Source organism: Varanus komodoensis, unplaced genomic scaffold (assembly GCF_004798865.1).
Source record: "Varanus komodoensis strain SLA01 unplaced genomic scaffold, ASM479886v1 scaffold1, whole genome shotgun sequence".
NCBI lineage: Eukaryota > Metazoa > Chordata > Lepidosauria > Squamata > Varanidae > Varanus > Varanus komodoensis.
The window spans coordinates 3,004,455-3,029,442 of NW_025335268.1; the positions used below are offsets into that span (position 1 = coordinate 3,004,455).

Sequence of the window (24,988 nt, forward strand, 5' to 3'; positions counted from 1 at the left end):
CCTTAGATATTAACAAGCATGAAGAGACCCTAAGGAAAATATAAAACCTTTGGCTTTTCACAGTTGAATATTATTCACATATTACTATATGTAACTCAAAGCCATTTATGCCAATGGCCTTATGTGCTAGATCTTTGCCTTTGGATTGATGGAGCAAAGGTCAGGAAGGAATTGGTACAAATGGCTTTCACTTCTTCAGTGTCTGTATGTATAAGCAAGTAAATTCTCCCGATAAGCATTCTTATAGATTCTCAAGATGTTTCATGCTGAAACAAATAAACAAGAAGATGCCCTTTAAAAATAGATAGTAGGAAAAAAGTCTATTTTCTCTTTCAATCCTTACCACTTATATGATTGCTATTAGAGCTAAATTCTTACCACTGTAACTTATCTACCTGAATTTAATATCTGTAGCATCCATCTTTCAGGCATTGTGTTTCAGTATGTTCACTGAGCATTTGCAGCAAAGAGGATACAAGATTAGGCCAGCAAGTGTATTTTGTCTCTATGTGCCTTACAAAAACCAAGTGACATCTGATGTTGCAATTTTAATGCTAGAAAGATTGTATGATTTATTTCTTGGCATATTCAAAATATTTGCTGCAGCCAAATGTATTCTATCAGGACGTCTTTGTGTACAGAAAAGAATCAGAACTAGATAGTGCATTTGAGGCATTAACTACATTGGCATACACTTGCTGGATCCAGTAAATTGCCTGTAAATCTCATTGATTTCAGTTTAAGAGTCAAATACTCTACCTGAATGTGTCCAGAACTTTAAAGGAGAAATCAAAAGAATGTCCCTAAAGTGCCACGTGTTGGGGCAGTCGTATAATATTACATTTGGGTACCTGAAAAACACCTTTAAAATGTGGGGGAGAGGGAGATTGGTAAGTAGACCCAGCATGTAACAGCTTCTACCATTCTAGACCACTCTCATAAGAATAAAATAAAATGAAATAAAATAAAATGTAAAGTAAAGTAAAGGCATAATGCTTCGAAATCCATGAAATGAATTGAAATCCATTCATTTCAATGTTACCTGTTCTGGAGAACTTTCCAGTACATTGTGCTAAGTACATACAATAATTACAGATGGAAGATGAATACCATCAGGTTCAAAAACAGACCATAAATATGATCTCTTTCTTATTCCACTGCCTGTCTGTATCAAAGATGCCATCAAACCTAAACTGGGTTATCTTCTAAAACATCTGTCACAGGAAAACAAATAAATGATAGCCAGATGATGATATGTGATTGGTTGGCTCTGCATTAAAGAGGGATTGCTAGTCTAAAGGTTTTTATTAAATATGAAAGCTTAAGATTTATGTTATAGGTGATAAGGCCAAGAATGCTGTAAAAGTGAAAAAATATGGCAACAGTATGCAGTACATCACTGGCGAGATAATTATTTATATAAAAAGTTGGCATTCTTAGACTTCCAGTACATAGCGGATGAAATTCATATATTCAAAGGAGACATAATAATAACCTGTCAGCTGGTGGTGATGGATATGTTTTTAATCCAAATGGCCACAATCTTCAGTCTACCTGTCACAAAGGGACAGGAAAAATTGGAATTTTCCTTTCATAATTCTTAAAGTTGAAAGAGAAAAACCTAGAAGCATGATAAGTGGCTCATTCCAGTGGACAGATGGACAGGTAATACTATAAAATGAGCAGCACAGTGTCTTGGCTAATGCCATTTCCTCTCGTTACACTCCCAAACCCTATGACAGCCATCGCATTCCTTGCAAGCAACACCCCTATTTTAATAAAACATAACACACAAATTTTAAATTGTCACTTAAGAAAAAATATAATTAAAATATCTCCATACAGAAATGGAAATCAACCTGCAAACTGAAGCAAGAAATCAGTTCAGGTGTCTCTTATTACTAAGGTCCCTTTGGGCAGTTGGGCGGGATAGAAATATAAATAAATAAATAAATAACTGACAATGCTTGGCTTTGATGATCTTCCCTGAAGCTTCCATTTCTAACATCTGTGTTTCCAGAATGACCTGTAGTTATTTAATTGATAGAAATTCATCCATTCAATCTGTTCTGAAATTTAATAATTTATATCCAATCTGGGGGGGAAAAACTACAAATATGTGTATGCACACACATCTCTTTTTCCTTGCACTTTTCTTTTCAATATTCAGAAGAACATATCTTGGCTTTGCAAGCTAAGATATATGTAAGTCTTTTAATAGTACACATGCAAAACCTTCACTCCTTCCTTCATATGACTTGTAATTATACCAGAAAGTCTCTAATTAACCACAGTTTTCCCATTTTATCCAAACTAGGAAACTATGGTTAGAGACTTCCTGGTTTAAATAATGGCATATGTGAAGGGGCTATGTCTGTGGGGAAAAGTTGTGTTCCTATTTTTGCTTATTAAGGTGATGAATGATTGACTGAACCATTTTCTCTTCTTCAAAGTTCAGTAATTGTAGGCGCGCTGGTGCGCGCACACACACACACACACACATTCCTATTGGCACTATTGCAATTCCTTTGTATTTTCAGTAAATTTACAGTAAGAAAATGTCCCCCAACAAATTAATAATTTCCAAGCCATTTGATCATTTTTTTAAAAAAATTACCTTGAGAAGGAAAAATCAGCTCAAATTATCCTTCTTTCAAGAATACCTCATGGTATTCCATGCATACCTCATGGAACTGGCAACCTGGAGGCCGTCTTCCAAAGTTTGGCCTTCAGGAAGTCGGCCTGGCATCTCCTGGTCAACCTTTATGGAAAACCTGGCAGTGCACACAGCCTCCACAATGTGTCCCCTGCCCAGGAGGAAGAGGCAGCGGAGGTCTCCTCTGAAGGAGGGAACCTGCTGTTACAGCAAGCAGCTCTGAAATGCCACTGGAAAAGCCATCATAGGCGAAGGTGGAAGGGTAGGCAATGGGCAACTTAGGAAGGGTAGAAAAATATGTTTTTGAAGATTTTAGATGCCAAATTCTAAGGGAGGGAAGAAAAACATTTCCAATCTAGGCACAATGGCAGCCAAAAAAGGGAACTGGGGAAAGAGATAGGATTCCCTCTTGAGAAACGAGGTACAGGAAGCGACAAGGCTCACTCCCAATTGAATGTTCAGCTATAGCAACTTTCTGACAACAGGTTTCATGCAGGCACAGAGCCTGTATGCGTGATGCACAAAGACCATGAAGAAGAACTATCTTAATTCCACAAACTTGGCTTTGTGATTACAAATAAATAGAATAATAAAGAAAAGACCTGTAACTGTTTACATATACATATATTTTCTTGTGTTCTTTACATTCACCTTGCAATAATACACTTTAACTGGCTTCACAGCTGGACAAAACAACTTCATTTCCTGAATATGCCCCCATACTCCTCACTAATTTTGGAAAATGAATTTTGCAATTACAAGAAGTAAGGGATTGGCAACATTAGACAGGCAATATGCAGAAGGGAGAAAAGTGGGTCCTATTCAAACCTTCCCAAACTAATTTTTAATATGACTCATTTCTCTTGCTGGAGCTCAGGAGCAAATGTGTCATTTGAGGTAATACAATCATTTGGTTGCTATGAGAAATTAACTCTCCTTCATATTCCTTATTTCTCCTTCTGAACTTTCATGTAAATATGGCTACTTGCTAAGCAGGAAAAACAAAAACAGACAGCTGAAGTCTATCTTTATTAAACCAAGTTGCCTTTACTTTTGCAAGTTTAGCTATTATTTGTATGTGCATGGATGTATACACACGAGTTTCTTGTTAGAAGTACCATAATCTAGAAAAACATGAGCACTTTACTTGAAAGTATTTTCCCTTAAAGAAATAGTTACACAGAAAGGCTTCTTTTCAAAGGGGTCTTTAATCATGCATAAATTTTGCATCTTAGGATATATTCTTCCACAGAAAGCCAACCATAATAATCTTCTTTCCATAATATTTTGAGGCATCCCGAAAAACAAAATCTATACCATACTATACCAGGACAACCTTCTTTGTAGCTCCCTCCTATCCAGCCAATAGTATCCTCCTTTGTCTTTCTATATACTAACAAACTTGAACTAGGAGGAGTTTCATGCCATTAATGACCTACTGTGAAAGAGAGATAATGGAGCACTCTGTATAATGTTATTAAGTAGTGGCATAGATGCTATTTACCCATATAATTAATAAATAATACCATAAACAGCCATATTAATACTGTCAGACATTAAAATGAAAGGCCAGCTTTTAATACAATTCTAACTGACTGTTATTAACTAATAAATTGTTAAATGATGCCTAAGAAAAAAAGATATCATTCAGAATTCTAATATATTGTAATGATCTGATTCGACAGGGTGCTTTGCAATCCTGATTCAAAAGTCCCTTAAATCTCAGTTCTTTTTTAACTCTCCACTTTCATTTCCAACTGTAATAAATACAAAATATATGTAAGTGATTTGCATTAGATTTACCTCTTTATTACTCTTGCCTCTCCCATCCCTGTCTCTTTCTGACATCTTGTCATTTTCAAACCTGAGTTGCAATCCTATACACATTTAGACAGATTAAAGTCCCACAGTTGCTTGCTAAGAGTTGTATGGGATTCTACTACTGTATTTTAGGACTGTAACTTGAGGTAGGAATTTTATATTGTAAAGCCCAAGGTACACTAATAATTTATTATGTATGGAGGTGAAAGTTGGCCAGCGAAGAAACATGAAAGATGAAGAAGAAAATGGATTCAATTGAAATATGCCGCTGAAGGAGAGCTTTGAAAATAAACTGGACCAACAGAAAGATTAACAAGTAGATCCTAGATCACCTCAAGCCAGAACTTGGAAGTAAACTGGAAGCAAACTGATGAAGCTGAAGCTGTTATACTTTGGGCACCTCATTAGAAGGCAAAACTCACTGGAGTAGACCATGATATTAGGGAAAGTTGAAGGCAGAAGAAGAGGAGGAAGACCAACTATGAGATGAATTGATTCCATCAAGGAAGTCACAGCCATGAGTTTACAAGAGCTGAGCAGGGCTGTGAAGGACAGGGCATTTTGGACATTCATTTTGGGTTGCTATAAGTCAGAGATGAATTGACAGCTCATAACAGCTAACACTTATTCCTTGGAATTAAGAAATGCTTGGGCAGTGACCAGGTGTGTCATTACACAACTCAAGTAGCACTAACCGAGTGCTACTGAAACTTTCTACTGTGCAACAGCAGTTGTACAAATACACACAGAACTGCATGTGTCAAAATACAATTTTAGTTGGAATCTCTTCTTTGCACTGTTTGGAACATAATTTCACCAGCACAATACAATTTACAAGTATGCTAGTAGAACGGCACACATGGATACTGCCCCTTTTCATTAGAAGACTTCTGTATAGAAGTTTCTTGAAGTCATCTTTGCATAGTATCAAATATGCTTGTTTCATGGAGCAAGCCAGTTTGTGTGTTCAGGAGGTGAACTGGCTCTACCATACTGTTCTCAAAAATGTGCAGCAGTTTTAGAGTGGGGACAAATGTGCATGGTGACTGAGCTGGAGTATATAAAATGATTCTTGGTGCAGAGCTTCCATCACATGGAAACAGTCTCTGACAGTCTCTACATGGCAGCTTTACAGGGAGAAGCAATTCCTAATCTAATTAATCAAACATATTTTGAAGGAACTTACTTTCAGTAAGTGGCTTGCCAACTCAGAATCTTGTTTGACACAATACCTTAAGTTAAATCCTTTTGCAGTCATGGTGCCTTGATTATAAGTGCACTATATAAATGTCTTGGGTACAATGCATAGGTTTGTCCCATTGTGTCTCCATCCTGCCCATGCCAGGTACTACATACACGAATGCTACGGATGCTTGGGTGATGCCATTACTAGGCACAGGATCATCTTACTTGTATGCTGGTACATGGAGACACATAACTGTCCATTAAGAAAATAAGAATAACTGAATTAAAAATTAAATGCCCTGCAGTGTAACTTGATGGGTAGATATTTTATATAAGTTCCATTTGAAGTAAGGGGAGAGTGGGGTTGGGGAGATGAATGTCTAACTTTCCCGGGAGGAAACCCTATGCCAGGTGCCCATATTTTTAATAATTAAAGTATTTTATATTTACCCAGCACAGGAATACAAAATAATAAATTGAAATAATACAAGTGGATTTTGGGTTTCTTGCATATGCCAATAGAATGATTCATTACCATACATATCCTATTGCACGTACACGATGCTGTCAAATCTTAGAAAAGTAGCTAGCCAGTTGAGTTATGAAGATCCTGAGTCCCTTTCTTCCACAGATCTTAACCTAGCCCCATGCCTTTTTTAAAAGATGCATCTTATGAAAGCTCTACTTTTATAATAGACTCAGAAAAAAATGAAATGAAATTAGACGGGGACAGAAATGGCTAAGGAATTGAAAATCCTTCCCTTTCACATAATATATCACCTGGGATAACTTCATTTTCTCTATCAAAAACACTGCATTAAAATAAAAGTTTAATAGCTATTAAAACTGAATAATTCTTACAAATAAAGCTGATATACCAAATATACACATTGAATATTTTCAAGGTGTAAAAAATACATTAGTAGTAATACCAACCCTAATTCAGTCTATGTGTCTTGCTAAGTTTTAAAAGGTGACTAAAACTTACTGAATTCACCCATTTTATGATTAGCCACTTTTTAAGTAACTGCACTTCTGGTTTTTCAGTCTGCATAATATATCTGTTCAAGATCTCTCCATAACAGATGCAAACATAAGGCTAATTTGGGGGGGTTAGAAACCACTTATTAGGGAAATGTAAAAATAAAAGCTTTTTGGATTATAAAAGGATGCAATCTGATGTATATTTATACAGAACAAATCCTTACAATTCCCAGAGTCCCCATGCTAGCTAGGGGATGCTGGGAGTCACAGGACTTTGTTCTGTCTAAACATACACTGGACTGCACTTTTAGATATTCTTTTCCAACTTGTCACTTAGAATAAATATAACCATGCCGGTCTAAAAATGGCGCATGCTTTATAAAGCTCCAATATTTATAAACTCTTGGATAACAAAGGGCACCAAAAGTTGTTTAAAAAGGGAAATAATTTACTTCTGTTAAATTAATGGCTCTAAGCATTAGATTTCATCAGCTTCACTTAGGGTGAAAGTCCCAAAAGATTCTCCTGAAAAGAGGTGGTATTTTATGGGCAAGCCAGGGTATCTAAATCTAGATAAAACTCATTGGCTTGTAATCTTCACGGTCATCTATACATCTAAATCTATATGCAAATCAAATGCATTAACACATTCCAAAGCACCCAGGAGTTAGAGAGGCTCCTGCCTCTCCTAAGCCTGCCTACCCCCAACCCCCACCTGCTATTTCCCTTTCTTTATTTACACTAAGGGTACCTAAATAATTCACACTGCCTCCTTTTCAGGCCGAACAGTCTTCTGTTGAAGCTTGCAAAGAGCAATTGCAGTAACCAGATGGACACATGAATGCAGCAGGTGGGACAGATGGCAGACCGCCCTGTCTGACGCTGGCTGCCTTGGCTTGCACTGCTTTTTCCTTCCAGGTACATTATCATCAGTGTAGCAGAAAGTGGCATGTAAGAAAGGGGAAGGGGAGGAGAAAGAATTCATGTACAGAGCTACAGGAGTTAGTTAAATAAATGACCAGCTGCTCACTTGCACATTCTAACCGAATATGGTTTTTCCATTATTATTACTACTAGTATCATCATCATCATCATCTCCCAGGACTCACTTACCTTTCCAAAGAAGAACCCACCCCACCTCACCCCACCCCATCTGTTTAGAAAAACAGATGTGATTCAAGAAGGCAGTAAGATTTCCACAGACAAGAACAATTTATTGAAGCATCTGATGCTTTTGAATCTGAACACAAAACCAAATTTATACTGTGGTTTCCAAGTCTGAAATACATTTCTCCATTTACAAACCATTATGTATTCTGTGGTGTCAAGTGATCCTGCAAGGATGGTTCTTGGTTTCTGCCTGAAGCCATATTGCTTGTTACATGCAAACCCCAAATCCCCACTGACTTCAGTAACAGTTTTAGGCATAGCAGATTTTGCCTAAGTTCTAGCTTCATGGTATGTACAAAGGACATTTTACTACACTGCAAATGTGAAGTCTTAAATTTCAGTCAAATCAACAGGTAACACAAAACATACAAATTTTCTTTCTTGAAATAATGGAAAATGAATAATGCCACATTTTTTATGTAATGTGGACTGACCATTCAATTTTTGTCCCTAGTATATTCCTTACACTTCACCAATGGTATTATCTATCTGTCCCTTCCTCAAAAATTCAGCATGGTAAATGGCTGTAGCTCTCTGGCAAAGCTCGTTCTTTGCATGCCAAGGTCCCAGGTTTAACCCCTGATGTCTCCATCCTTTCCAGAGTTAACAAAGAATTCTGCCTGAAACCCTGCTAGTCAGTGTCAACAACAGCACACTAGATGATTCAGTATGAGGGAGCTTTCTGTGTCCCTATAATCTTGTCTCTATATGCATCCCTTTCTACCCATACAGCTGCGGTTACCATCTTTCATTTTAAAAGGTCTCCTTTACTGAATTTGCCAACAATGCAATCCTACACACATCTAGTCATAAAAAGGCTTCAACAGAACCTTAGTATTTAGTCATTTTGATACAGCAATTTCTCTAATGTCTTTGCTCACTACCCAATGCTGTTTTTTTATTTATCTGTCAGAAGAATTTAGTTTTACACATGCTAATCAGTCTAACAATACTGCAAGAAGCATCACTGGGCAATGCAACTAAAGCTTTGAAAATAGCACTTTTTCTAGCAAGAACAGGATTTGATCTAAAAATGGACATGGTTTAACTGTATTAATAATGGAATGAACTGCCAAAAGCACTTGGAGAAACTGTGAATTCAAATGTGTGTGTGTGTGTGTGTGTGTGTGTGTGTGTGTTTGTGTGTCTTTGCACTTAATAAATACCACGACACTGAGAAAGAGGAGAAAGAAAACCAGTGAAATCCTATTAAAAACTCTTGGTATATTTCAGACCTGGCACGAACAAGTTTCTATTTAAGATCTCGCGAGACAGTCTGCTCTCATAGGATTTCTAGACTGATTTTGAGGCCAGAGAGGTTAAGCAGTTTGGATAAGCTTCAGATAAGCATGCAAACTTTTATACCCCCATGAGCAATGGTCAAGGCACTGAACTTTTAATGGCCTGCCCACTTAATGCTAAAGTAGAAAAAATGGAAGAGTTCAGGAATTATTCTGAGCAGGGATATTGGGTCAAGTTCTGCCTATTGTTTAAAAGGATGTCTAAAGTGTAAGTTTTTCAAGACTCTTGGGGTGCAACCAGAGATACAGTCAGATCACCATCATTTGAAGAAACAAAAAACAAAGACTTAACATACTAGTAACATCTCAGTCCGGGAGTTTGACATGCAGTCTGGTCCATGCACTACCTCTCCCCGCTCCCAAAACCTCCAGTGTCTCCCACAAGGGAAAACATACTGATTCTAAATATGCATCAAAAGAAATTCAAGGTTGCTTCCTTATGTCAATTGGGAAGTTCCGCATTCCACATGTAAGCCATCCTGAGACAGTCTGTAGGGGACAAGATAGTAACACTTTAAATAAATGAATAAAATTTCCCTTCCCACCTGGAGTTTTCTCCTTTTCTTAAAAAAAAAAAAAAAAAAAACCCTAATAAATATCAAGCAGCTTTTCAGTTCAGCATGCCTTACATCATGCAAATGACTGATGCCACAAACAAAAACAAGGGAAGCCTCCTGTACCTGGAAAAATGTGGTGGAGGGCTTTTGAGTCTTAACCATAAGAAATCGGTGGCCATGGTGACATGATAACTACTCCAAGTTTCCCAATTAGTCTTGCTGGATGCAGGTTGTTGGGATCCCCAAAACCAGTGAAAGTGGGCAGCTTTGAGGGGTGGTTAATACTGCTACAACAAACCATGGGTTCTGGGCAGTTTGTTACCCATTCCAGCCATCCACCTCACAAGTTTCGAACATCACAACAACCTACAACACATGTCTGGCAGGTGTAGAAGTGGTAAACAATCATGTGAACATGGTCTATATTACTACCATTCCCTTTACAGTTTCACAATTTTATTTCTCAGATCTCCTATTTTTAAAACTATATTTAAGATACATGTTTTATATAATACCTTTTCATTAGGTTGACTTGTTTAAAGTGAAACATCAAATTAGATTGTATTTGTCTTTTCTCCCAGATCTGCTCTTCAATAACATTCCCAGTATGGTTTACAAAATTTCAGATATGCATCTGTAGCGTCTTTCACTTCCATAATTTGCAAGAGAATTTGAACACAATCGTTTTCACATTTGTAGCACTGCTCATTGCGCTTCTAGAGTCCTGCTATCTTTGTTGTAGAAGAATATCCACAAACCTTTTGCTTAATTGCACCATAAAGTATACGTTTCTTCCTTCTCCAAAAGTGCAAATGTACTTAAGAACGGTAGCCATTTTAATATAGCATAGTTTACCCTTACAATATAAACTTATTTAAAAGATGATGCCCAGTGATCTTGTTGCATGCATACTGTGCAGTTCTGTGTACGCACTGAAAATAAAACTTACCAAGTTCACACCCACACCTCACAAGTGTGTTTCAGGCAATCATAAATTATTATAGATCTGGAGAAACTGTGTTTTATGCTATAGATTGTTTAAACTACACACATCCATGTGTGCACATGCACAGAAAAAATAGGACAATGTAGTATTTGAAAAATAATTCTTAGCTCCAGTACCATTTTTTTAAAAAGCACAAAACATTTCTGCTAGATGGGAAAAGAGCTGTACTTTTAAATTAGCCATTTCGTATCTAGATACCATAATTCACCAAAGTGCACAGCTGCCACAATTGGGGTCAAAATTTCAAAGGCGCTGAAATGTAGCATCCTCTACTTTTCTCAATGGGAGATGCAGGGTCTACAGCAATTTTGAAAACCTAGCTGCTTTGTTACTAAGCACCTACACAAGATAGCAGAGTATTTTCCAAAATCTCTCCATATATTCAGGGGTTCAAATGAATGTTGGGAAGGAGGAGGCTTCTTAGGTTGACAAGAAAATTGAGCCAGCTAAGGCTTCCCTGTGCTGAGAGAAAAATACACAGAATATTAAAGAAAAAATATGCTCTCACCTGAAATATACATTTTCCTAAGAACCTAAAATTGCTCAGGTCAGATAAAATGCCAATTTAATCCTAGGAAATAATGAGGCTGACTCAGAAATTGGCATGTTGAAATTCTAGAAAAACAGTAAGGGCAAAATTGTGGGCACTCGTATTCATCACTAATGCAGATAAAGGGGATCAATAAGGGGAGAGGGTAAGTCAGGACACTTACACAGAAATAGATGTGTGCTTATAATCACTTTTATTCAGTTCCCATACTAACTTCCATTCCAACATACAATACTTCTTTAAGCTGTGTATTTATGTATGACCTGCAGGTACCAAAATAAGAGACCTAACACCACAGGTTGTTTAACATATTAGTATAAAGTTATCAATATAAAACTGTCAAATTCATCCTTAAAATTGATCATTTGTGTCTGCGTCCATTTCTGAGTTACATGTGTTCACTCTGCACTTTTCAGCTCTGATTTAATTTTGTATTAGTGCTGTAATTAAAGAGCACTTGGCTTCTACACCCTTTTAAAGGTCAGGCTTTTAATCTCAGGTCCCTCCCTCAACTTCCTCTTTAATGGCATGGCTCATACTAGCTTGTCCCTAAAAATAATACCACATATCTATCCTTCCCTTAACTTTTCTAAGACTAGAATTATATCCTTGTTCCTTCAAAGAAAATAACATGCCTGTGTATAACTTTAAAGCCTCCCTTCTAAACCACAAGAAATATTGTTATTTATTTTATTGTTTGCTCGAGTGCCAGAAATGTTCCCTGTACAACATACGGAATTCAAAAACACAGCATGTTCTGAATGGTCTCAAAATATTGGCCATCCAAGGAAAAGGAATGACAAAGGCGAAGAGCAGGATATGAGAAAGGTTACTTACCTCTCTGCAGCAGTTGAGTGGTGCCATTTACATAGCCCATTGGATAGTGTTTAGTAAACAGGGTGTATATGGTGTGTGAGTGTTTCTATTTGACCATGCTTCTAAAAACAAGGTAAGGCTTCTGTTTTTAGTACACACTTTGGTTCAGGGGTAATCCTGTTTTATGTTGTTCACACCCGCAGCTGACTAGAATCCTGCTGATGGTTTATGGTTTGTGCTGCTCTAAGTGAATCTCCACTAACTCCACCTAAAACATCAACAAAGGCCACTCTGCTAAACCCCAAACAAAAGCTGATTCTGTTCTTTTAAAAATTTGTAAAGCAGTATGCTTCACAGTCAGGTATTTCTCCAAAATGTACCGAGGTTTTTAGAAAAATGATACCCCCCTTTAAACATAAAATACTAGTTTTTATTATTATGGCTATTTTTAGAAATACATTTAATGCAAATTGTGTTCTGGGTCAGAAAAAATCGCTCTAGTGAAAGTATCCACTCCCATGCTGTCAAAGTATATAGTCTCTGACAAAAAGTCCAAAAAATATCCATCAGACACATATCTGCAACATTTTTGTGAAAGGATTTGCAAACAAGTTATTGGATGAATTCCTATTTTTTTATTTATTTATTTATTCAAAACTTTTTTATGCCGCCACCATATGCCTCGGCATCCCGGGACGGCTCACAGCCGTAGTTCCCCATTTTCTCAGTATGCCTGCTTTAAGTCAGTTGAGGCAAACACCATCTGCTGTGAAAATTTTGCTTGTGGGGAGTGGAATAAAGAATAAAGAACGGTGATGAAAGTTATATATAAATATACATAATTATAAATATGCAAATCAAACATTTAAATCAGAATAATTTTGAATTCCAGTAGCAACATTGATATTTAAAACATAGATACATTCATACTTAGGTTTTATGAAAGTTCCTGAACACACACAAAATGTTTCTTGCCTCTCACCTAAAGAATGATCAACTGGAAATTAACCAACAGGCCAAAGTTATATACAAATGGATAAGCTTAAGCAATTAAAGTAATTCAATCGACCCTTACACAGAAATACTAACCTCTCAGAGCTTTGGCTACAGGGCAGTATAAAAATGAAATAAATAAAAATACATTTTTTCTGCTTACAGTTGGGCTTACTCCTTCATAAGCATGCATAGGATGTTACCCTATAACTGAATTAATTGCTGCAAAACAGCTTTCAGTTATATTACATTTATGAGATTTATGCCATTTGCATGATGTCAGTTGTTTAAGCTCACTACACAGCGCTGCCTTGCCAGGATTAGTTTCATCTTACCTGTGCTCTGTGCTATTGTAGCTGGCCAAAAGCCTGTGTTCTCTGTCCCTACCAAATACAAATGTTCTGGGCCATATCACAATATTTGCTAGGCTGGTGTGTATGTGCTTTGGAAGGGCCTATTGACCGTTGCATCCATTCACTGTCACAAAAACATATTATCTTACAAGAGGTTCTAATACCATCTAGCTCAATATTTTCTAAACTGGAATTAAGCAGATTTCAGGCTTGCAGGATTATTTGCTTTTTTACTAGAGAATCGCCAATCAGAGCCCAGGTGCAAAATAGCTATGTAGGACAGGGTGCCTCTGAGCACATGCTCAGATCAGGAACTTGTACTAAATACTAGAACCAGCTTGCAACTGCTGTCAAGCAAAAATCCATTCCTGGTTTTCCCTCGAGCATTTTTTCAGCAATCTAATATAAAGAGTGGGGGTGAGTGGAGGATCTTCTTAGCTGTAGCTTTTGTAAAATTGGGATTAAGAAATCTGCTAATTGCACAGGGGTCTATCAGGAGATAGTGTATCTTCTGCCATTTTCTGGTTTATAATGACTGATAGACGCTGAGGAATCTTCCTGATCCACAATTTCAGAAGCCCAGGACTGAACCCAGAAACCTTTCATGCAAGCATGTGGTCTACCACTGAGCTACAACACTTCTATGCTTGGACAACTGCCTCAGGTCAGGGAACCGAGCACTTAATTTTCAACAGACTCAGTTAAAGAATATCACCTATGATGTCACAACAGGATTGATTTCATCTCACTCACTTCCACCCGGTAACATTTTTGATATTAAACATCACTTCACAACTAACTGTCAGGATCTGCAGATTGAAGCTAGTTCATGAGTAGGGATTAGATAACCATACATCATCATTTCTGATCCAACACCACTATTATAATATTCATAGAGAGCAGAGCAGTGTCTGCACAACATCTGATCCAGTCACGCATACTGCAATGGCAGAAGAAAAAGAGGAAGCCATAAGCTAACTCCTAACTTTTCATTCCATGGTCTTCTCTAAAGCCATTTGAAACAACCCAATCATTTAAAATTACTTTAGGGAACTTTTAATCGGCCTATACACAATTGAAAATATAATTTCAAAAGGTTATCAAAATCTATGAATGACTCTACAGCACTAGAAAACCTCCCTCATATCTCTGTGATTACAGCTTAAAATTCATACCTCGAACCACAAACTAAATGTACAGTCTTACATAATGTTTCATTCTGTAAAAATTCACAAATTTAAAAAGTTAAAATTTTACTGTTTGAAAACAACTGAATTATAATACGGCGTAAAGAGAAAGATTGAATAGCTATATGTTTTCTGCTTCATTGGCAATAGTAACTTACTGATCATATCCTATTTGTGTTTTAGCAGAATATTGTTGATTCTAAGGCTATGTTTAGTGATTGAAAGAAAACAGTGGTGTATTCTGCTACCTTCAAGCCGTGTATCCAAATATACCCACCTCAGGAAGAGGTAAGACTACTTTATTTTGATTGCAGTGTTTTCCCCAGGCAGAGAATTTTATTTCAGTTTGAATCTTTAAACCATTACATTTTCAGTGATGCATTTTTATATTTACAGTTGACATCTTCATAGAAGAATGGAACCTCTGACCAACAGTTCTAAAGCATGAAGTTTGCCTCAAGTAAGTACTTAAATTATTTTACACCCAAATGGAGCCAGTTGTTTTTAGGTAAAATCTGATAAATCTTAAACTGAAGACCTTTTCTTTAAATGAAGGACTTGAATTGAGAAAATAAACTTGCCAATGAAATATGTATTTGTTCAAAAAGCCCATTGAAACCTGAACAGTTGAGGCAGTTTATCAGCATGTCAACATTTTTCTCTTAAAGTCCCTGTCTCAGTTAAAGGTGCAGAGCAAGATGCCTTGATTAATTGAATACTATCGATGTAAGTGGCTAACAGTGATCTCATTGAGAGTAATCAATAAAAATCCCAAATCAATTTATTGTGGCTTACTTTACAATTCATCAAGCAGAATACAACAAAGTTATCTGAATGCTTTAGTTATAACAGTGTTAAAGCTTGATATTAGAAGCTGGAAATATTAAACTGTTTCAAGGATTCACTAAATTTTTATGCTAAATGGAATTATTTTCTTAATTTTGTAGAAAGCGGGCCAAAGAACATACAATATGTGCCACAATTTGGTCCACTTAAGTATTCTACTGTCTCTTCAATTTGTGCTTTATGTACATTTAAACTTTTAAAAACTATATATACTAATAGCTATTTTGGTATGGTGCCTATGCATTTCATTTTATTATTTTGTACACTTAAATATGCACACAAAGACATGGTTTAGTTTTGCTTAAGTTTATTTAAAATCAGTTGTAAAATGATAGCCAAATTTTCAGGTTTAAATAATGTTAATAACAACTGAATCTTTGGCGTCAGATATTAAAAAGAATGGTGGAAATCTTGGATTATGAAATAAGGTCTTCATCCTAAGATTAGCATATGTATTTAATAACGAGGAAGATGATAAAGATGCTGAAATTTTCTGAAGAATACTTGAAATAGATCTATTCCACTTATCAGAAGAGTTGCTATTGTTGCCAAGGGCTCCCTTTTCAATATATTCACCCACAGTTTAGTCAAGGTAATAAGTCCTCCATTACTCCATAGGCACAAGCACCAAGTTATTCAATTTAAATGGAAAAAACACATGCCATGTCTAAAACATTTACTTTTGTTAATGTAAAAGTGTTGGCATTTTGCTCTATTCCTGATAAGCTGGTGCCAGTGGAAGTGATTATTCTTTTCTTATTCAAAGCATATCAGCAGTCCAAAGCACTCTCAATCTTATCAGGTGTATGAACAGCACAGTTACTGAAAACAGTTTGTCCTGCTTCTCTCTCCTTCTTCTAGGCTATCAGATAAACCCAACTAACTAACTGTATTTACACACAATCAAACATAAGCTGTATCTTGGAAGAACTGTTGACTGATTTCAACATGCTACAGGTTTGCTGCTAGACTTTAGTGTCACAAAATTGTCTGCAGTGTGTATCCTCAAAAGACAACCAGGAAGAAACCTCTATTAAAAATAAGAATATGCCATTACCATGAAAAGGGGATGGCAGGAAAAAAATAAGGAACCCAGAACTACCTTCAGGAATTAATACTTTTGATGCAACTTCTCCATAATATTTGCATATGAATTCTGCTCCAATTTCATGCAGCATGAACTTTCTGTGGCAATATGTGTTTGCATACCTATGTTTCTATGTTTTTCTCTTGGCTTACTAACTTCCTTCAATTCATATTTGTATTGATTGATTAACTAACAAAGAAAGAAGCTACTTGCACCAGGAAGAGCATATTCAATTAAATATGTTATATTTGATAATAAGGAACACAATCCTTGCTCTTGCTCCACAGCTGATGAAGGCTTCCGTGTGTTAATGCTACCCCAAACCTATTTACAGAATTCTTATGCTGGACACCTTTTACAGAAAGAAATGGCAGGCACATGCTTCCACCTGAGCCCTACCTTGTGCTTCTGCATCAACTTCAGGAAGAGAAGAAACCATCCTCCATGAATGACTCTTTGGCCCCCATGATTAATGGGACAGGTGTCAGTCGTGCTAATGTAGCTGTTCAACTCCTGCTAATATGTCCCTATGCCTGCTGTAGAAAACCATTCTCAAATATGATGGTGATACAGTATCCAGAAGACTTATTTCAAATACCTGAAGTCTCAGCTTCCATTTCTACTGCACCTGGGAAAATACAGCTTGAAAGAAATGGTGTTTTGCGCCACTGCAGAACATATGATCAACTCTACTAGCTAGATGGCTGCTATGAGAATATTTAAAACATTGTAAGAGAAGAAATACTTAATATTTGTTGGAAAAAGTGTCTTTTTGCTCTGTGAATTTAACAGAATATGTATTATCAGTCATTACAATTATTCACATGTTGGTATTTGTCAGTTTTCAGAAATCAACTGTATTTTTCCATTTTTAAGTTATCTCCTTATTATCTTTTCCTATTTCCGCTTAACTTTAAATAAACAATGCAAATTATTTATTTGTTGGTTCACTAACCTACATGGACCAGGCTTGCCAAAATGAATTCCTCTGGTGTATATTGCAGCCATAATAAACTTTTCATCTGACATCACCTGGGAATATTTAAGAAAAAAAAAAGAATCTTTAACTTAGGAGTCAAACTAAAACCTACAGCAAATCCCAAAAAATGACAAGCTGTGAAAATCTAGAAACAAACAAAACAAAAAGGCAATTGTATATACAGATATAAAAGTCAGCAGTTGTTTTCTGACAGCTTATCCATAATGGAGGATAATTTTAAATAGCAGTATGAAGGTGCTGAACAACCATTTTTGTTGAATACGATACAATATTGTACTAGCTGCTGTATGTAAGATACAAAAATACTTTGAAAAAATATTTAAAACACTGCAGATGTTAGATCAGAGTGGGTGTATGCTCCAAAATTATTCCTGTCAACAAACTATGAAAAAAGGAAGGAACAGAATCCCAGGAGGGAAAAGCAGTGAGCATAAAACAAGCCATCTTATCCTCCTACACACTGTCCTTATCTAGTTAGATCTTTATATGGGTAGGAATTTAACTATTGCTCAGGACCCAGTCAACATCAGTTCATGTGGCTTTTCTCTCTTATATTTGTTACTCACTGTGCAGCTGTATATTTTTAAGGAGACAGAGTTTGAATTGGAGTGGTATAGTTTCTTGCTGGCTCCATATGCATTTATTTATTTATGTATTTATTATTTGCTGGAAACAAATTGGCAGTATGTTCTCATTCTAACTAGCCAGAGCCATCAACCTCTGATCACACCTATTAAAATCCCTTTGTAGCCCATGCAACATCTTGCGACAGCTTGCCCAGTTGTTTAAGGAAAGGGCATGTGATGGAGCAAAGCTAAATCGACACATCTGTGATACTTCTGATGCCCCCTCAGCATGGCTAATATTAATTTGTTTTCTTTGGCTAGGTAAGTGCTGCCAAAATGCATTATATATGGTATGTAGTTCCAATCAAAATGATGAGAAAGATATGTGCAGTTTTGTATCACTCGAAACAAGAAAAAGACATAAAGGAGTAAGTGAGAAAGCAGCCTGTAAACGAATAATGCTGAGAAACGTCTGCATAGATTTTGCTTTGCCATTTTCTTCAATAAGTGAAACAATCATTGTGACCACCTATTTCAGAGGCTTACTTCCAAAGATTCTTGTGCAGAAATGGCAGGCATTTTCACTTGTGTGGGATGTTGCCAGTTTCCCCACCCCACTTGTGCCCCCACTGATCTCCAAAAGAACTAGTTTTACAGGATTGATGGATTTTCCTGAGCAAGTTCTGGGAAATGGAAGTTGCAAGTCAGACAACAAATCAGCTGCCTCTTCCAGCACAAACAGTGCCTTCTGCTAACACAGGAAGAACTTTGGATCATATTTTTACAATAAACTGCCAAATTTTGATTTTTTTATTGATATTATCTTAATATATACAAACTCAATTCTTGTAATTAAACCTGTTTTTACACTTATTTGGGAATATATCCTTTTCCTCAATTATAAAGGAGAAAAACCCTCAGACCATGTTAATGTGCACATAATTGCATTGTTATCGTATTTTATAATATGTTAAGTAAATGCACACAGATTTGCAAATTAATAATAAATGCATAGATGAGCTATTTGGGGAAAAGCAACTCTTAAAAAAAACTAACATTTCGGTCCAAAAAAGGAAGACTAGTTCAATACATACGTGTGTGCACATGCATGTGTGCGTGCATGTGTGTGCTTGTATTGCTGTGGCTGGAGAGTGTGGCCTGAGAATAAATTCAAGTTTTTGCAAAATGGTTAATACCTCTCACAAACACTTTACAAGACATAATATAATACTGAATACAGTCTTTAGGAAAATCCAGTCCACAAAGGAATAATAAAGAAATCTTACGACCCAGCCAAGCAAATTAAGGAGGAAGTTTCACACACGCGTGCACGCGTATGCTTTTTATGGTATACATATCAGTTTATCTGAATTAAGAATTAGTGGTGGGATGAAACAAGCAAACAAAAGCAAATTCTAGGCAAAGCTTTTATTCCTTAAAATAAAAAATGTGAAGAAGAAATTTATAGATGAGCCTCTTTTGAAGAGTAACCTGTTCTTAATTAGAAGTATTTCACAATGGGAAGGGAAGGAATATATAATCATTCCATTAAATTTTATTTGGTATAGGAGCGAATAAGGCTACCTTGCCATTCTAAGCCCTGTTATTCACCAGTAGGTCCTACTAATGGAGCTTAATTGTGTGTGCGGGTGTGTGGGTGTGGGTGTGTACGCGTGCATGTGCATGTAGGATTTTTTTTTAAATTTCAGGCTTTTTGGAGGATTTAAACTGGATGCATCATTATCCAAGAGTTACACTAGTTACTTGCGAGAACAAACAATTACAATTGTTTCTGTAATTATAATCCAAACTACATTATCAAATTTTGAAAAATTGGAAATGAAATCCTGTAAGTAGTTTAATGTTCTTTTGAGCGTATTCAAGCTCAACACAAAACATTTAAAACAGAAAAGCAATGGAAACTTAAAGGTGTACATATCCTACATATCTAATGGCAGATGTTTACCTATTTTGCCTTTAGACCCACATAATACTTTTAACATTAAATTGCTCTTATGTCAGAATGTGTTAAGCTTTTAGAATATAAACATAAAATTCCTAGCTGTCATAAATGATGAATGCAGAAGTTCAAAAAACTGAATTATATTATCTTCTGTTGCAGAGAAAATATGAATATGAAAATGATGACACCTGGACTACATAGTCCAGGAATGCTCCAGGGAATGCCAAATTTCCCCCTAATTCTTGTGGTGTTAGGGAGTTTATTTAAAGAAATTGAAAAACTTTATATGGTATATACATGCACACATTTTTAGAGAAGAACTATAATCACAATACAGATATTATAAGGTACACTCATATAAAGCTTGTATCCATTTGTCCATACAACAATTGCCTGCTCTGATAAAAATATAATTGTTTTATATCTAAGTAAATATATGTATTAGCAGAAAAAGAAAACATGAAACAAAATCCTGAGAGAAACCCCTACTCAAAAATGTGGAAGACATGTAAAATGTGCATGTCAGACTACAGAAGACTGCTGGTTGTCATCCCAGCACTATCAAACACATACACGTGAGCATGATTGGAGACAGAGAAGCTAAATATTTCACTGTCAGAGCATGTCGAGAAGTGCAATTCATTTCTCTCTCATGTGCTTTAGGACAATGACAATTTAATACAAGGCCAGTGGATGTAAAAGAGATAAAAACCAAACCAGCACAGCATAATCACAAATTTCTTCCTGGGAGCTTGGAGGGCTAGAAAGGCACTAGGCAGAGATCAACATTTTATTGTTTTTGTCCCGCAATGAATGTGCTATGAAGCAGAATCCTAACCATATGTAATATAACCAAGTTACTTTAAACTTCCAGAGAGATGCCACATCTGATTTGTTCCAAATTTCTTGTATCCAGCATTTTTTACCAAATGACCACAAGGTAACAAGAATTTTTATAAAGGGCCATTGCTTTGAAGAGTGTCAATGAATATTGGTATTGTTCATTTCTATTTGTTCTTCCAGGGAGATCAAAGCTAAAAGGTCCCTGTGCATCTCAAATGTTCAATACCAGGAAGTTTGTCAGTGTATTTGAGTACACTTTAATAATAGGCATAGGGCTAATAAATAGAGCCAAGCAACATAGTATTGCAATTTAATATTGAATACAATATTAGGCTCACGCTTAAAAGGTGAAGGATCTTGAAGAATTGTTGAAAAATAATCACAGACAAGTTACCTTCTATGTGATGTATAGTGCCATGTATTTTGAAATTAATTGTAAAAGTCGGGCTTTGCTAATGAAGTGGTTCTTATCTTTCTTCAGCAGTCCAAGCGGAAGTATTTTTTTTCCTGTGGGCTTAATATCTTTTGCCTCCTTTTAAATGCCCAAAGTCATACCCAGCGTAACTTCGCATCAGTTGATAACAACAACATGTATTGACTCAGATGCCTTCATTATCCAAAATATTGGTTTCAAAAAAGGGTAACTTTAATTCTATTATTTTATTGTTCTGAAAATAAACCTTTTCTAAAACCTCCTGCCCCTTTAGATTTACTCACCAGTAGGCTTAAAGCAAACAAAACCATTAAAGTGTTAGCTATGTTACTCAAATTTTTACTCTATTTTTCCTGGAGTGGCAGTTTATCACATGCCTTATTTATTTTGAAATGAAATACTGTAAAAAAAATCTTAAGGTAAACAAGGGGGAAGGTAGAAAGTAACTGTGTGTGTGTGTGCGTGTTGGGTGGGGAGGTGAAATGATCATCCATTCAAGAGAATTAATGGATATTCACAAGGGCTTTGCTAATAACACAGGTTAATTACTGCTGCAACACATCAGGCTCAGTAAATAAAAGAACAGAACCATAAACACATTAAAATGAGCAACCATCACTAAAAAAGGGGGGTGGGGGTCAGGCCCAGCAAATAAAAAGCTGTCAGACAGCCATTTCAGTACCAGCTCTTTGCACTCTCTGTCAGCTCTAAAAACTGAACAACAGAAATCCAAACTTGGAAAATATTTAGTAAATGGAAGGAGGAGGTTGTCACAAGACCTATCTGAGAGGATCTATATAAAAGCTCATTTTGAAGGACCATCTAAGTAATTCTCATTTAGTCAGTAAGGATGCAAATACTGTATTTGGTTAGTAAGAAATCAGTCTTTAGATTTTCCATGCAAATTGACTCTGTGTTAAAGTAACACACACACTTACCTACAGATATTTATGGGAAAACTATCACTTGCGTTACATAGGGCGCCCTCACTCTAAAGAAAGTAACCTTACAGTCAAATCAGAAGTGTTAACTTCCGCCTGACTCAATTAGCTACCCCTCCCCCAGAGCAAATACTGCACATTTTTCCGTATCAAATTTTCTGGAAAGCAAAGCTATACAATAACAGAAGGAGGAATAATAAAAATAAATGATTATCTAGCAATTTCATGAATTACACTAATAAAGAAGGGCAATGATTCCACAGAGCACTTCTCAAAAAATAAAACTGTTCTTTTAAAAGTAAATTTGCAAAATTTGTGTACAATCTTTTAAAAATGCAAATATCTTTTGTCTCCCAATTCTCATATCAGTGTTCACTATTGAAATTTCAGCCATCAATCCTAAGTCTCAGTTCTTGGCATTTGTATATTTTATCTTGTGTACTACAAAGCAAGTTTGCTGATTTGTATATGTTTAAAATCATGTCTACTGTGACATTCCCATTAGCTCTGTCTCATTTCAGTACTGTTTTGTTTTAATGGAGGAAGTGTGAAAGAGGTCAAGGGTTCAAATTCATGCAAAGAACAAGGCTGCAAAGGCAAATGTACACAGTGCAGAAAAGACATCTGAAGTCACAAATCTATTTGTCTTTCTATGCCTGGCATTCAGAGATCATGTTTAAATTTACTAAGCAAGGTCCTCCCCCTCCCCTTTTTTGGAGTGTTTCAATTGCCTTTCCTTCTTCCAACAGCTGTGACAACTGTTAAAACAGTCAGTAAAATTAAGTCCAGTCTATAATCCTTTAGTCAATGTTACATTTTAATCAGAGGTTGGAGGAGATTTCTTGGAGGAGATTTCATATTATGACTACAGTGTTTCATTTAGAACAATTAAAGTGACACATGTGTAAATCGACAAATATATTTATTACATCTGTTCAGTTATTAACTTCTATTTGAAATTATTGCCTTTAGTTTTTTTGCTGAAAAGGCAAAAACAAGTGTTGCAGATGGCGTTAAGTTTTTGCATTCTTTAACAGGCGCTAGCCAGATATCAAAGCATACCTAGTGACAGTAAGGCAGATGTCTATGCGCTCTCCAAATGTTCTCTCAGATTTTAGCCAGGTTCTACCTCCCCCTTAGTGCAAACTCTAGAAATAATCAGCTACTTTTATTTCATCTCTGCCTTTATAGCTCAGTGTGCATCATATGCTACAAAGCAAAAACACAATTACTAGCTATATGAATAGCAAGTAAGGGTCTGTGGTTTATTAATTGAGACAGAGAGGCAGATGTGTTGCTGGGCATTACATAGTTCTGCCTGCCCAGTGAACCACAGATCCATCCAGCCATACATCCGGAAGACTTTTAAGAGAAGGGGGGGGGGGAGAAGAAAGCTAATTGTGGCAAAGGATGGGGGAAAGGAGGGAGGGTAGTTTGAATCTTTAACCAGAAACAAAAAGGCACGTGCCCTGATTTCATTTAAATGTACCTACTTTAAGAAGCTTATCAAAACTAATCATTCAAATTAGCTCTAAGAAGGTAAATTCAAGAAAGCTCCTTAAAAAAAGAACATCTTCCTAACTTTAGAATCTTTCCCCTCCCCTCACCCACCAAAGAAAACTATCCACCTCCACTTGGAACAGTGACAACTGGACTTATGCACAGATCAAGACATTTTTGACCACGATGTACATCACCTTACCAAGCACTGATCTATAAACCACATCTCAGAAACCATGCTAATATTGTTTATTTACTTTCTTCTGCTGAGAAACAAGGAATCCTGCCCCCCCACACACACACACCAGTTTCCTGTGCTTTTATTGCCCATCTATATTATTTCCAAACATCCAAGGCACTTAAAAAAAGTCAGACTTAATTGCAATTCTCCAATGTAACATGCAGACACTAAGGACAGCTAGTGGGCATATACCCACAATACACTGTCACTAGGGATGAGTCAGTTGACAGCTTGCACACTGTGTAGTTATTTAGGCCAACATTAAGTTTACAAGCTAAGTTCTAGAGTGCTAAATTTGTGCCTGGAATCCCCCCCCCCCTCCATCACTTATCAGCTAAGAGAACATGCACTACCCTATATAACTATGAAAGGTACACTAAGTATACTGCATACACCAGCATTTTATTCTAGTCTTATTTTACTTTGTAGAATAAATTGAATAGTAAAAAATAGTCATTATTATATTTCAATTAAAATAAAACGCACAAGCTGAGAAATTGCCCCCCAACACACACCCCTTCTTTGCTACTTAATACACTGATTTGTCACTAAATGACTACAGCCTAACATTAGAGCATTTAATTACAAAGCACTATCTTTAAAGTGGGATTAAACAGTTGGGCTAGTTTTCTGCGTAACTGTGCATAGTAAGAATCTGCAAAAAATCCAGGATCAAAATATATATCTAACTGAAAGTGTCCTAAATATCTAACTCCTGTTTTAGAATATAACCCTTCATAGAGGGGGAAGGAAATGTGTCTTTCTGAAAGGTCTATTTAAACAATTCACTCCGGCATTTGTGCCAAGTGCCTATTCTTAGTACCTGAATAAGAAGTGACTGTCACTCACACAGCTGTTTTACTGACAGTCACACCGCTTGCGACTGAAAAGGTAACACTGTAGGGAGAGAACAATTCTTCCACTTACTGAATTAGCAGATAAAGCCGGGCACAAAAGAGACAAGACAGACACAAACAGCCCCACTCATG

General features: G+C 36.4%; 1 protein-coding gene across 12 annotated transcripts in view; it reads right to left on the reverse strand.

The window, feature by feature from the left end:
* ESRRG (estrogen related receptor gamma) overlaps window positions 1–24,988 on the reverse strand; it is a 637,351-nt gene that overhangs the window by 205,345 nt on the left and 407,018 nt on the right. For 6 of the 12 annotated variants that reach the window (XM_044425928.1, XM_044425845.1, XM_044426012.1 and 3 more), the window contains one exon: window positions 17,468–17,544. The exons of the other annotated variants lie outside the window; for them this stretch is intronic. In XM_044425928.1, the coding sequence (XP_044281863.1) occupies window positions 17,468–17,544 (77 nt within the window). The remainder of the gene's footprint in view (window positions 1–17,467; window positions 17,545–24,988) is intronic. 12 annotated transcript variants of the gene reach the window in all.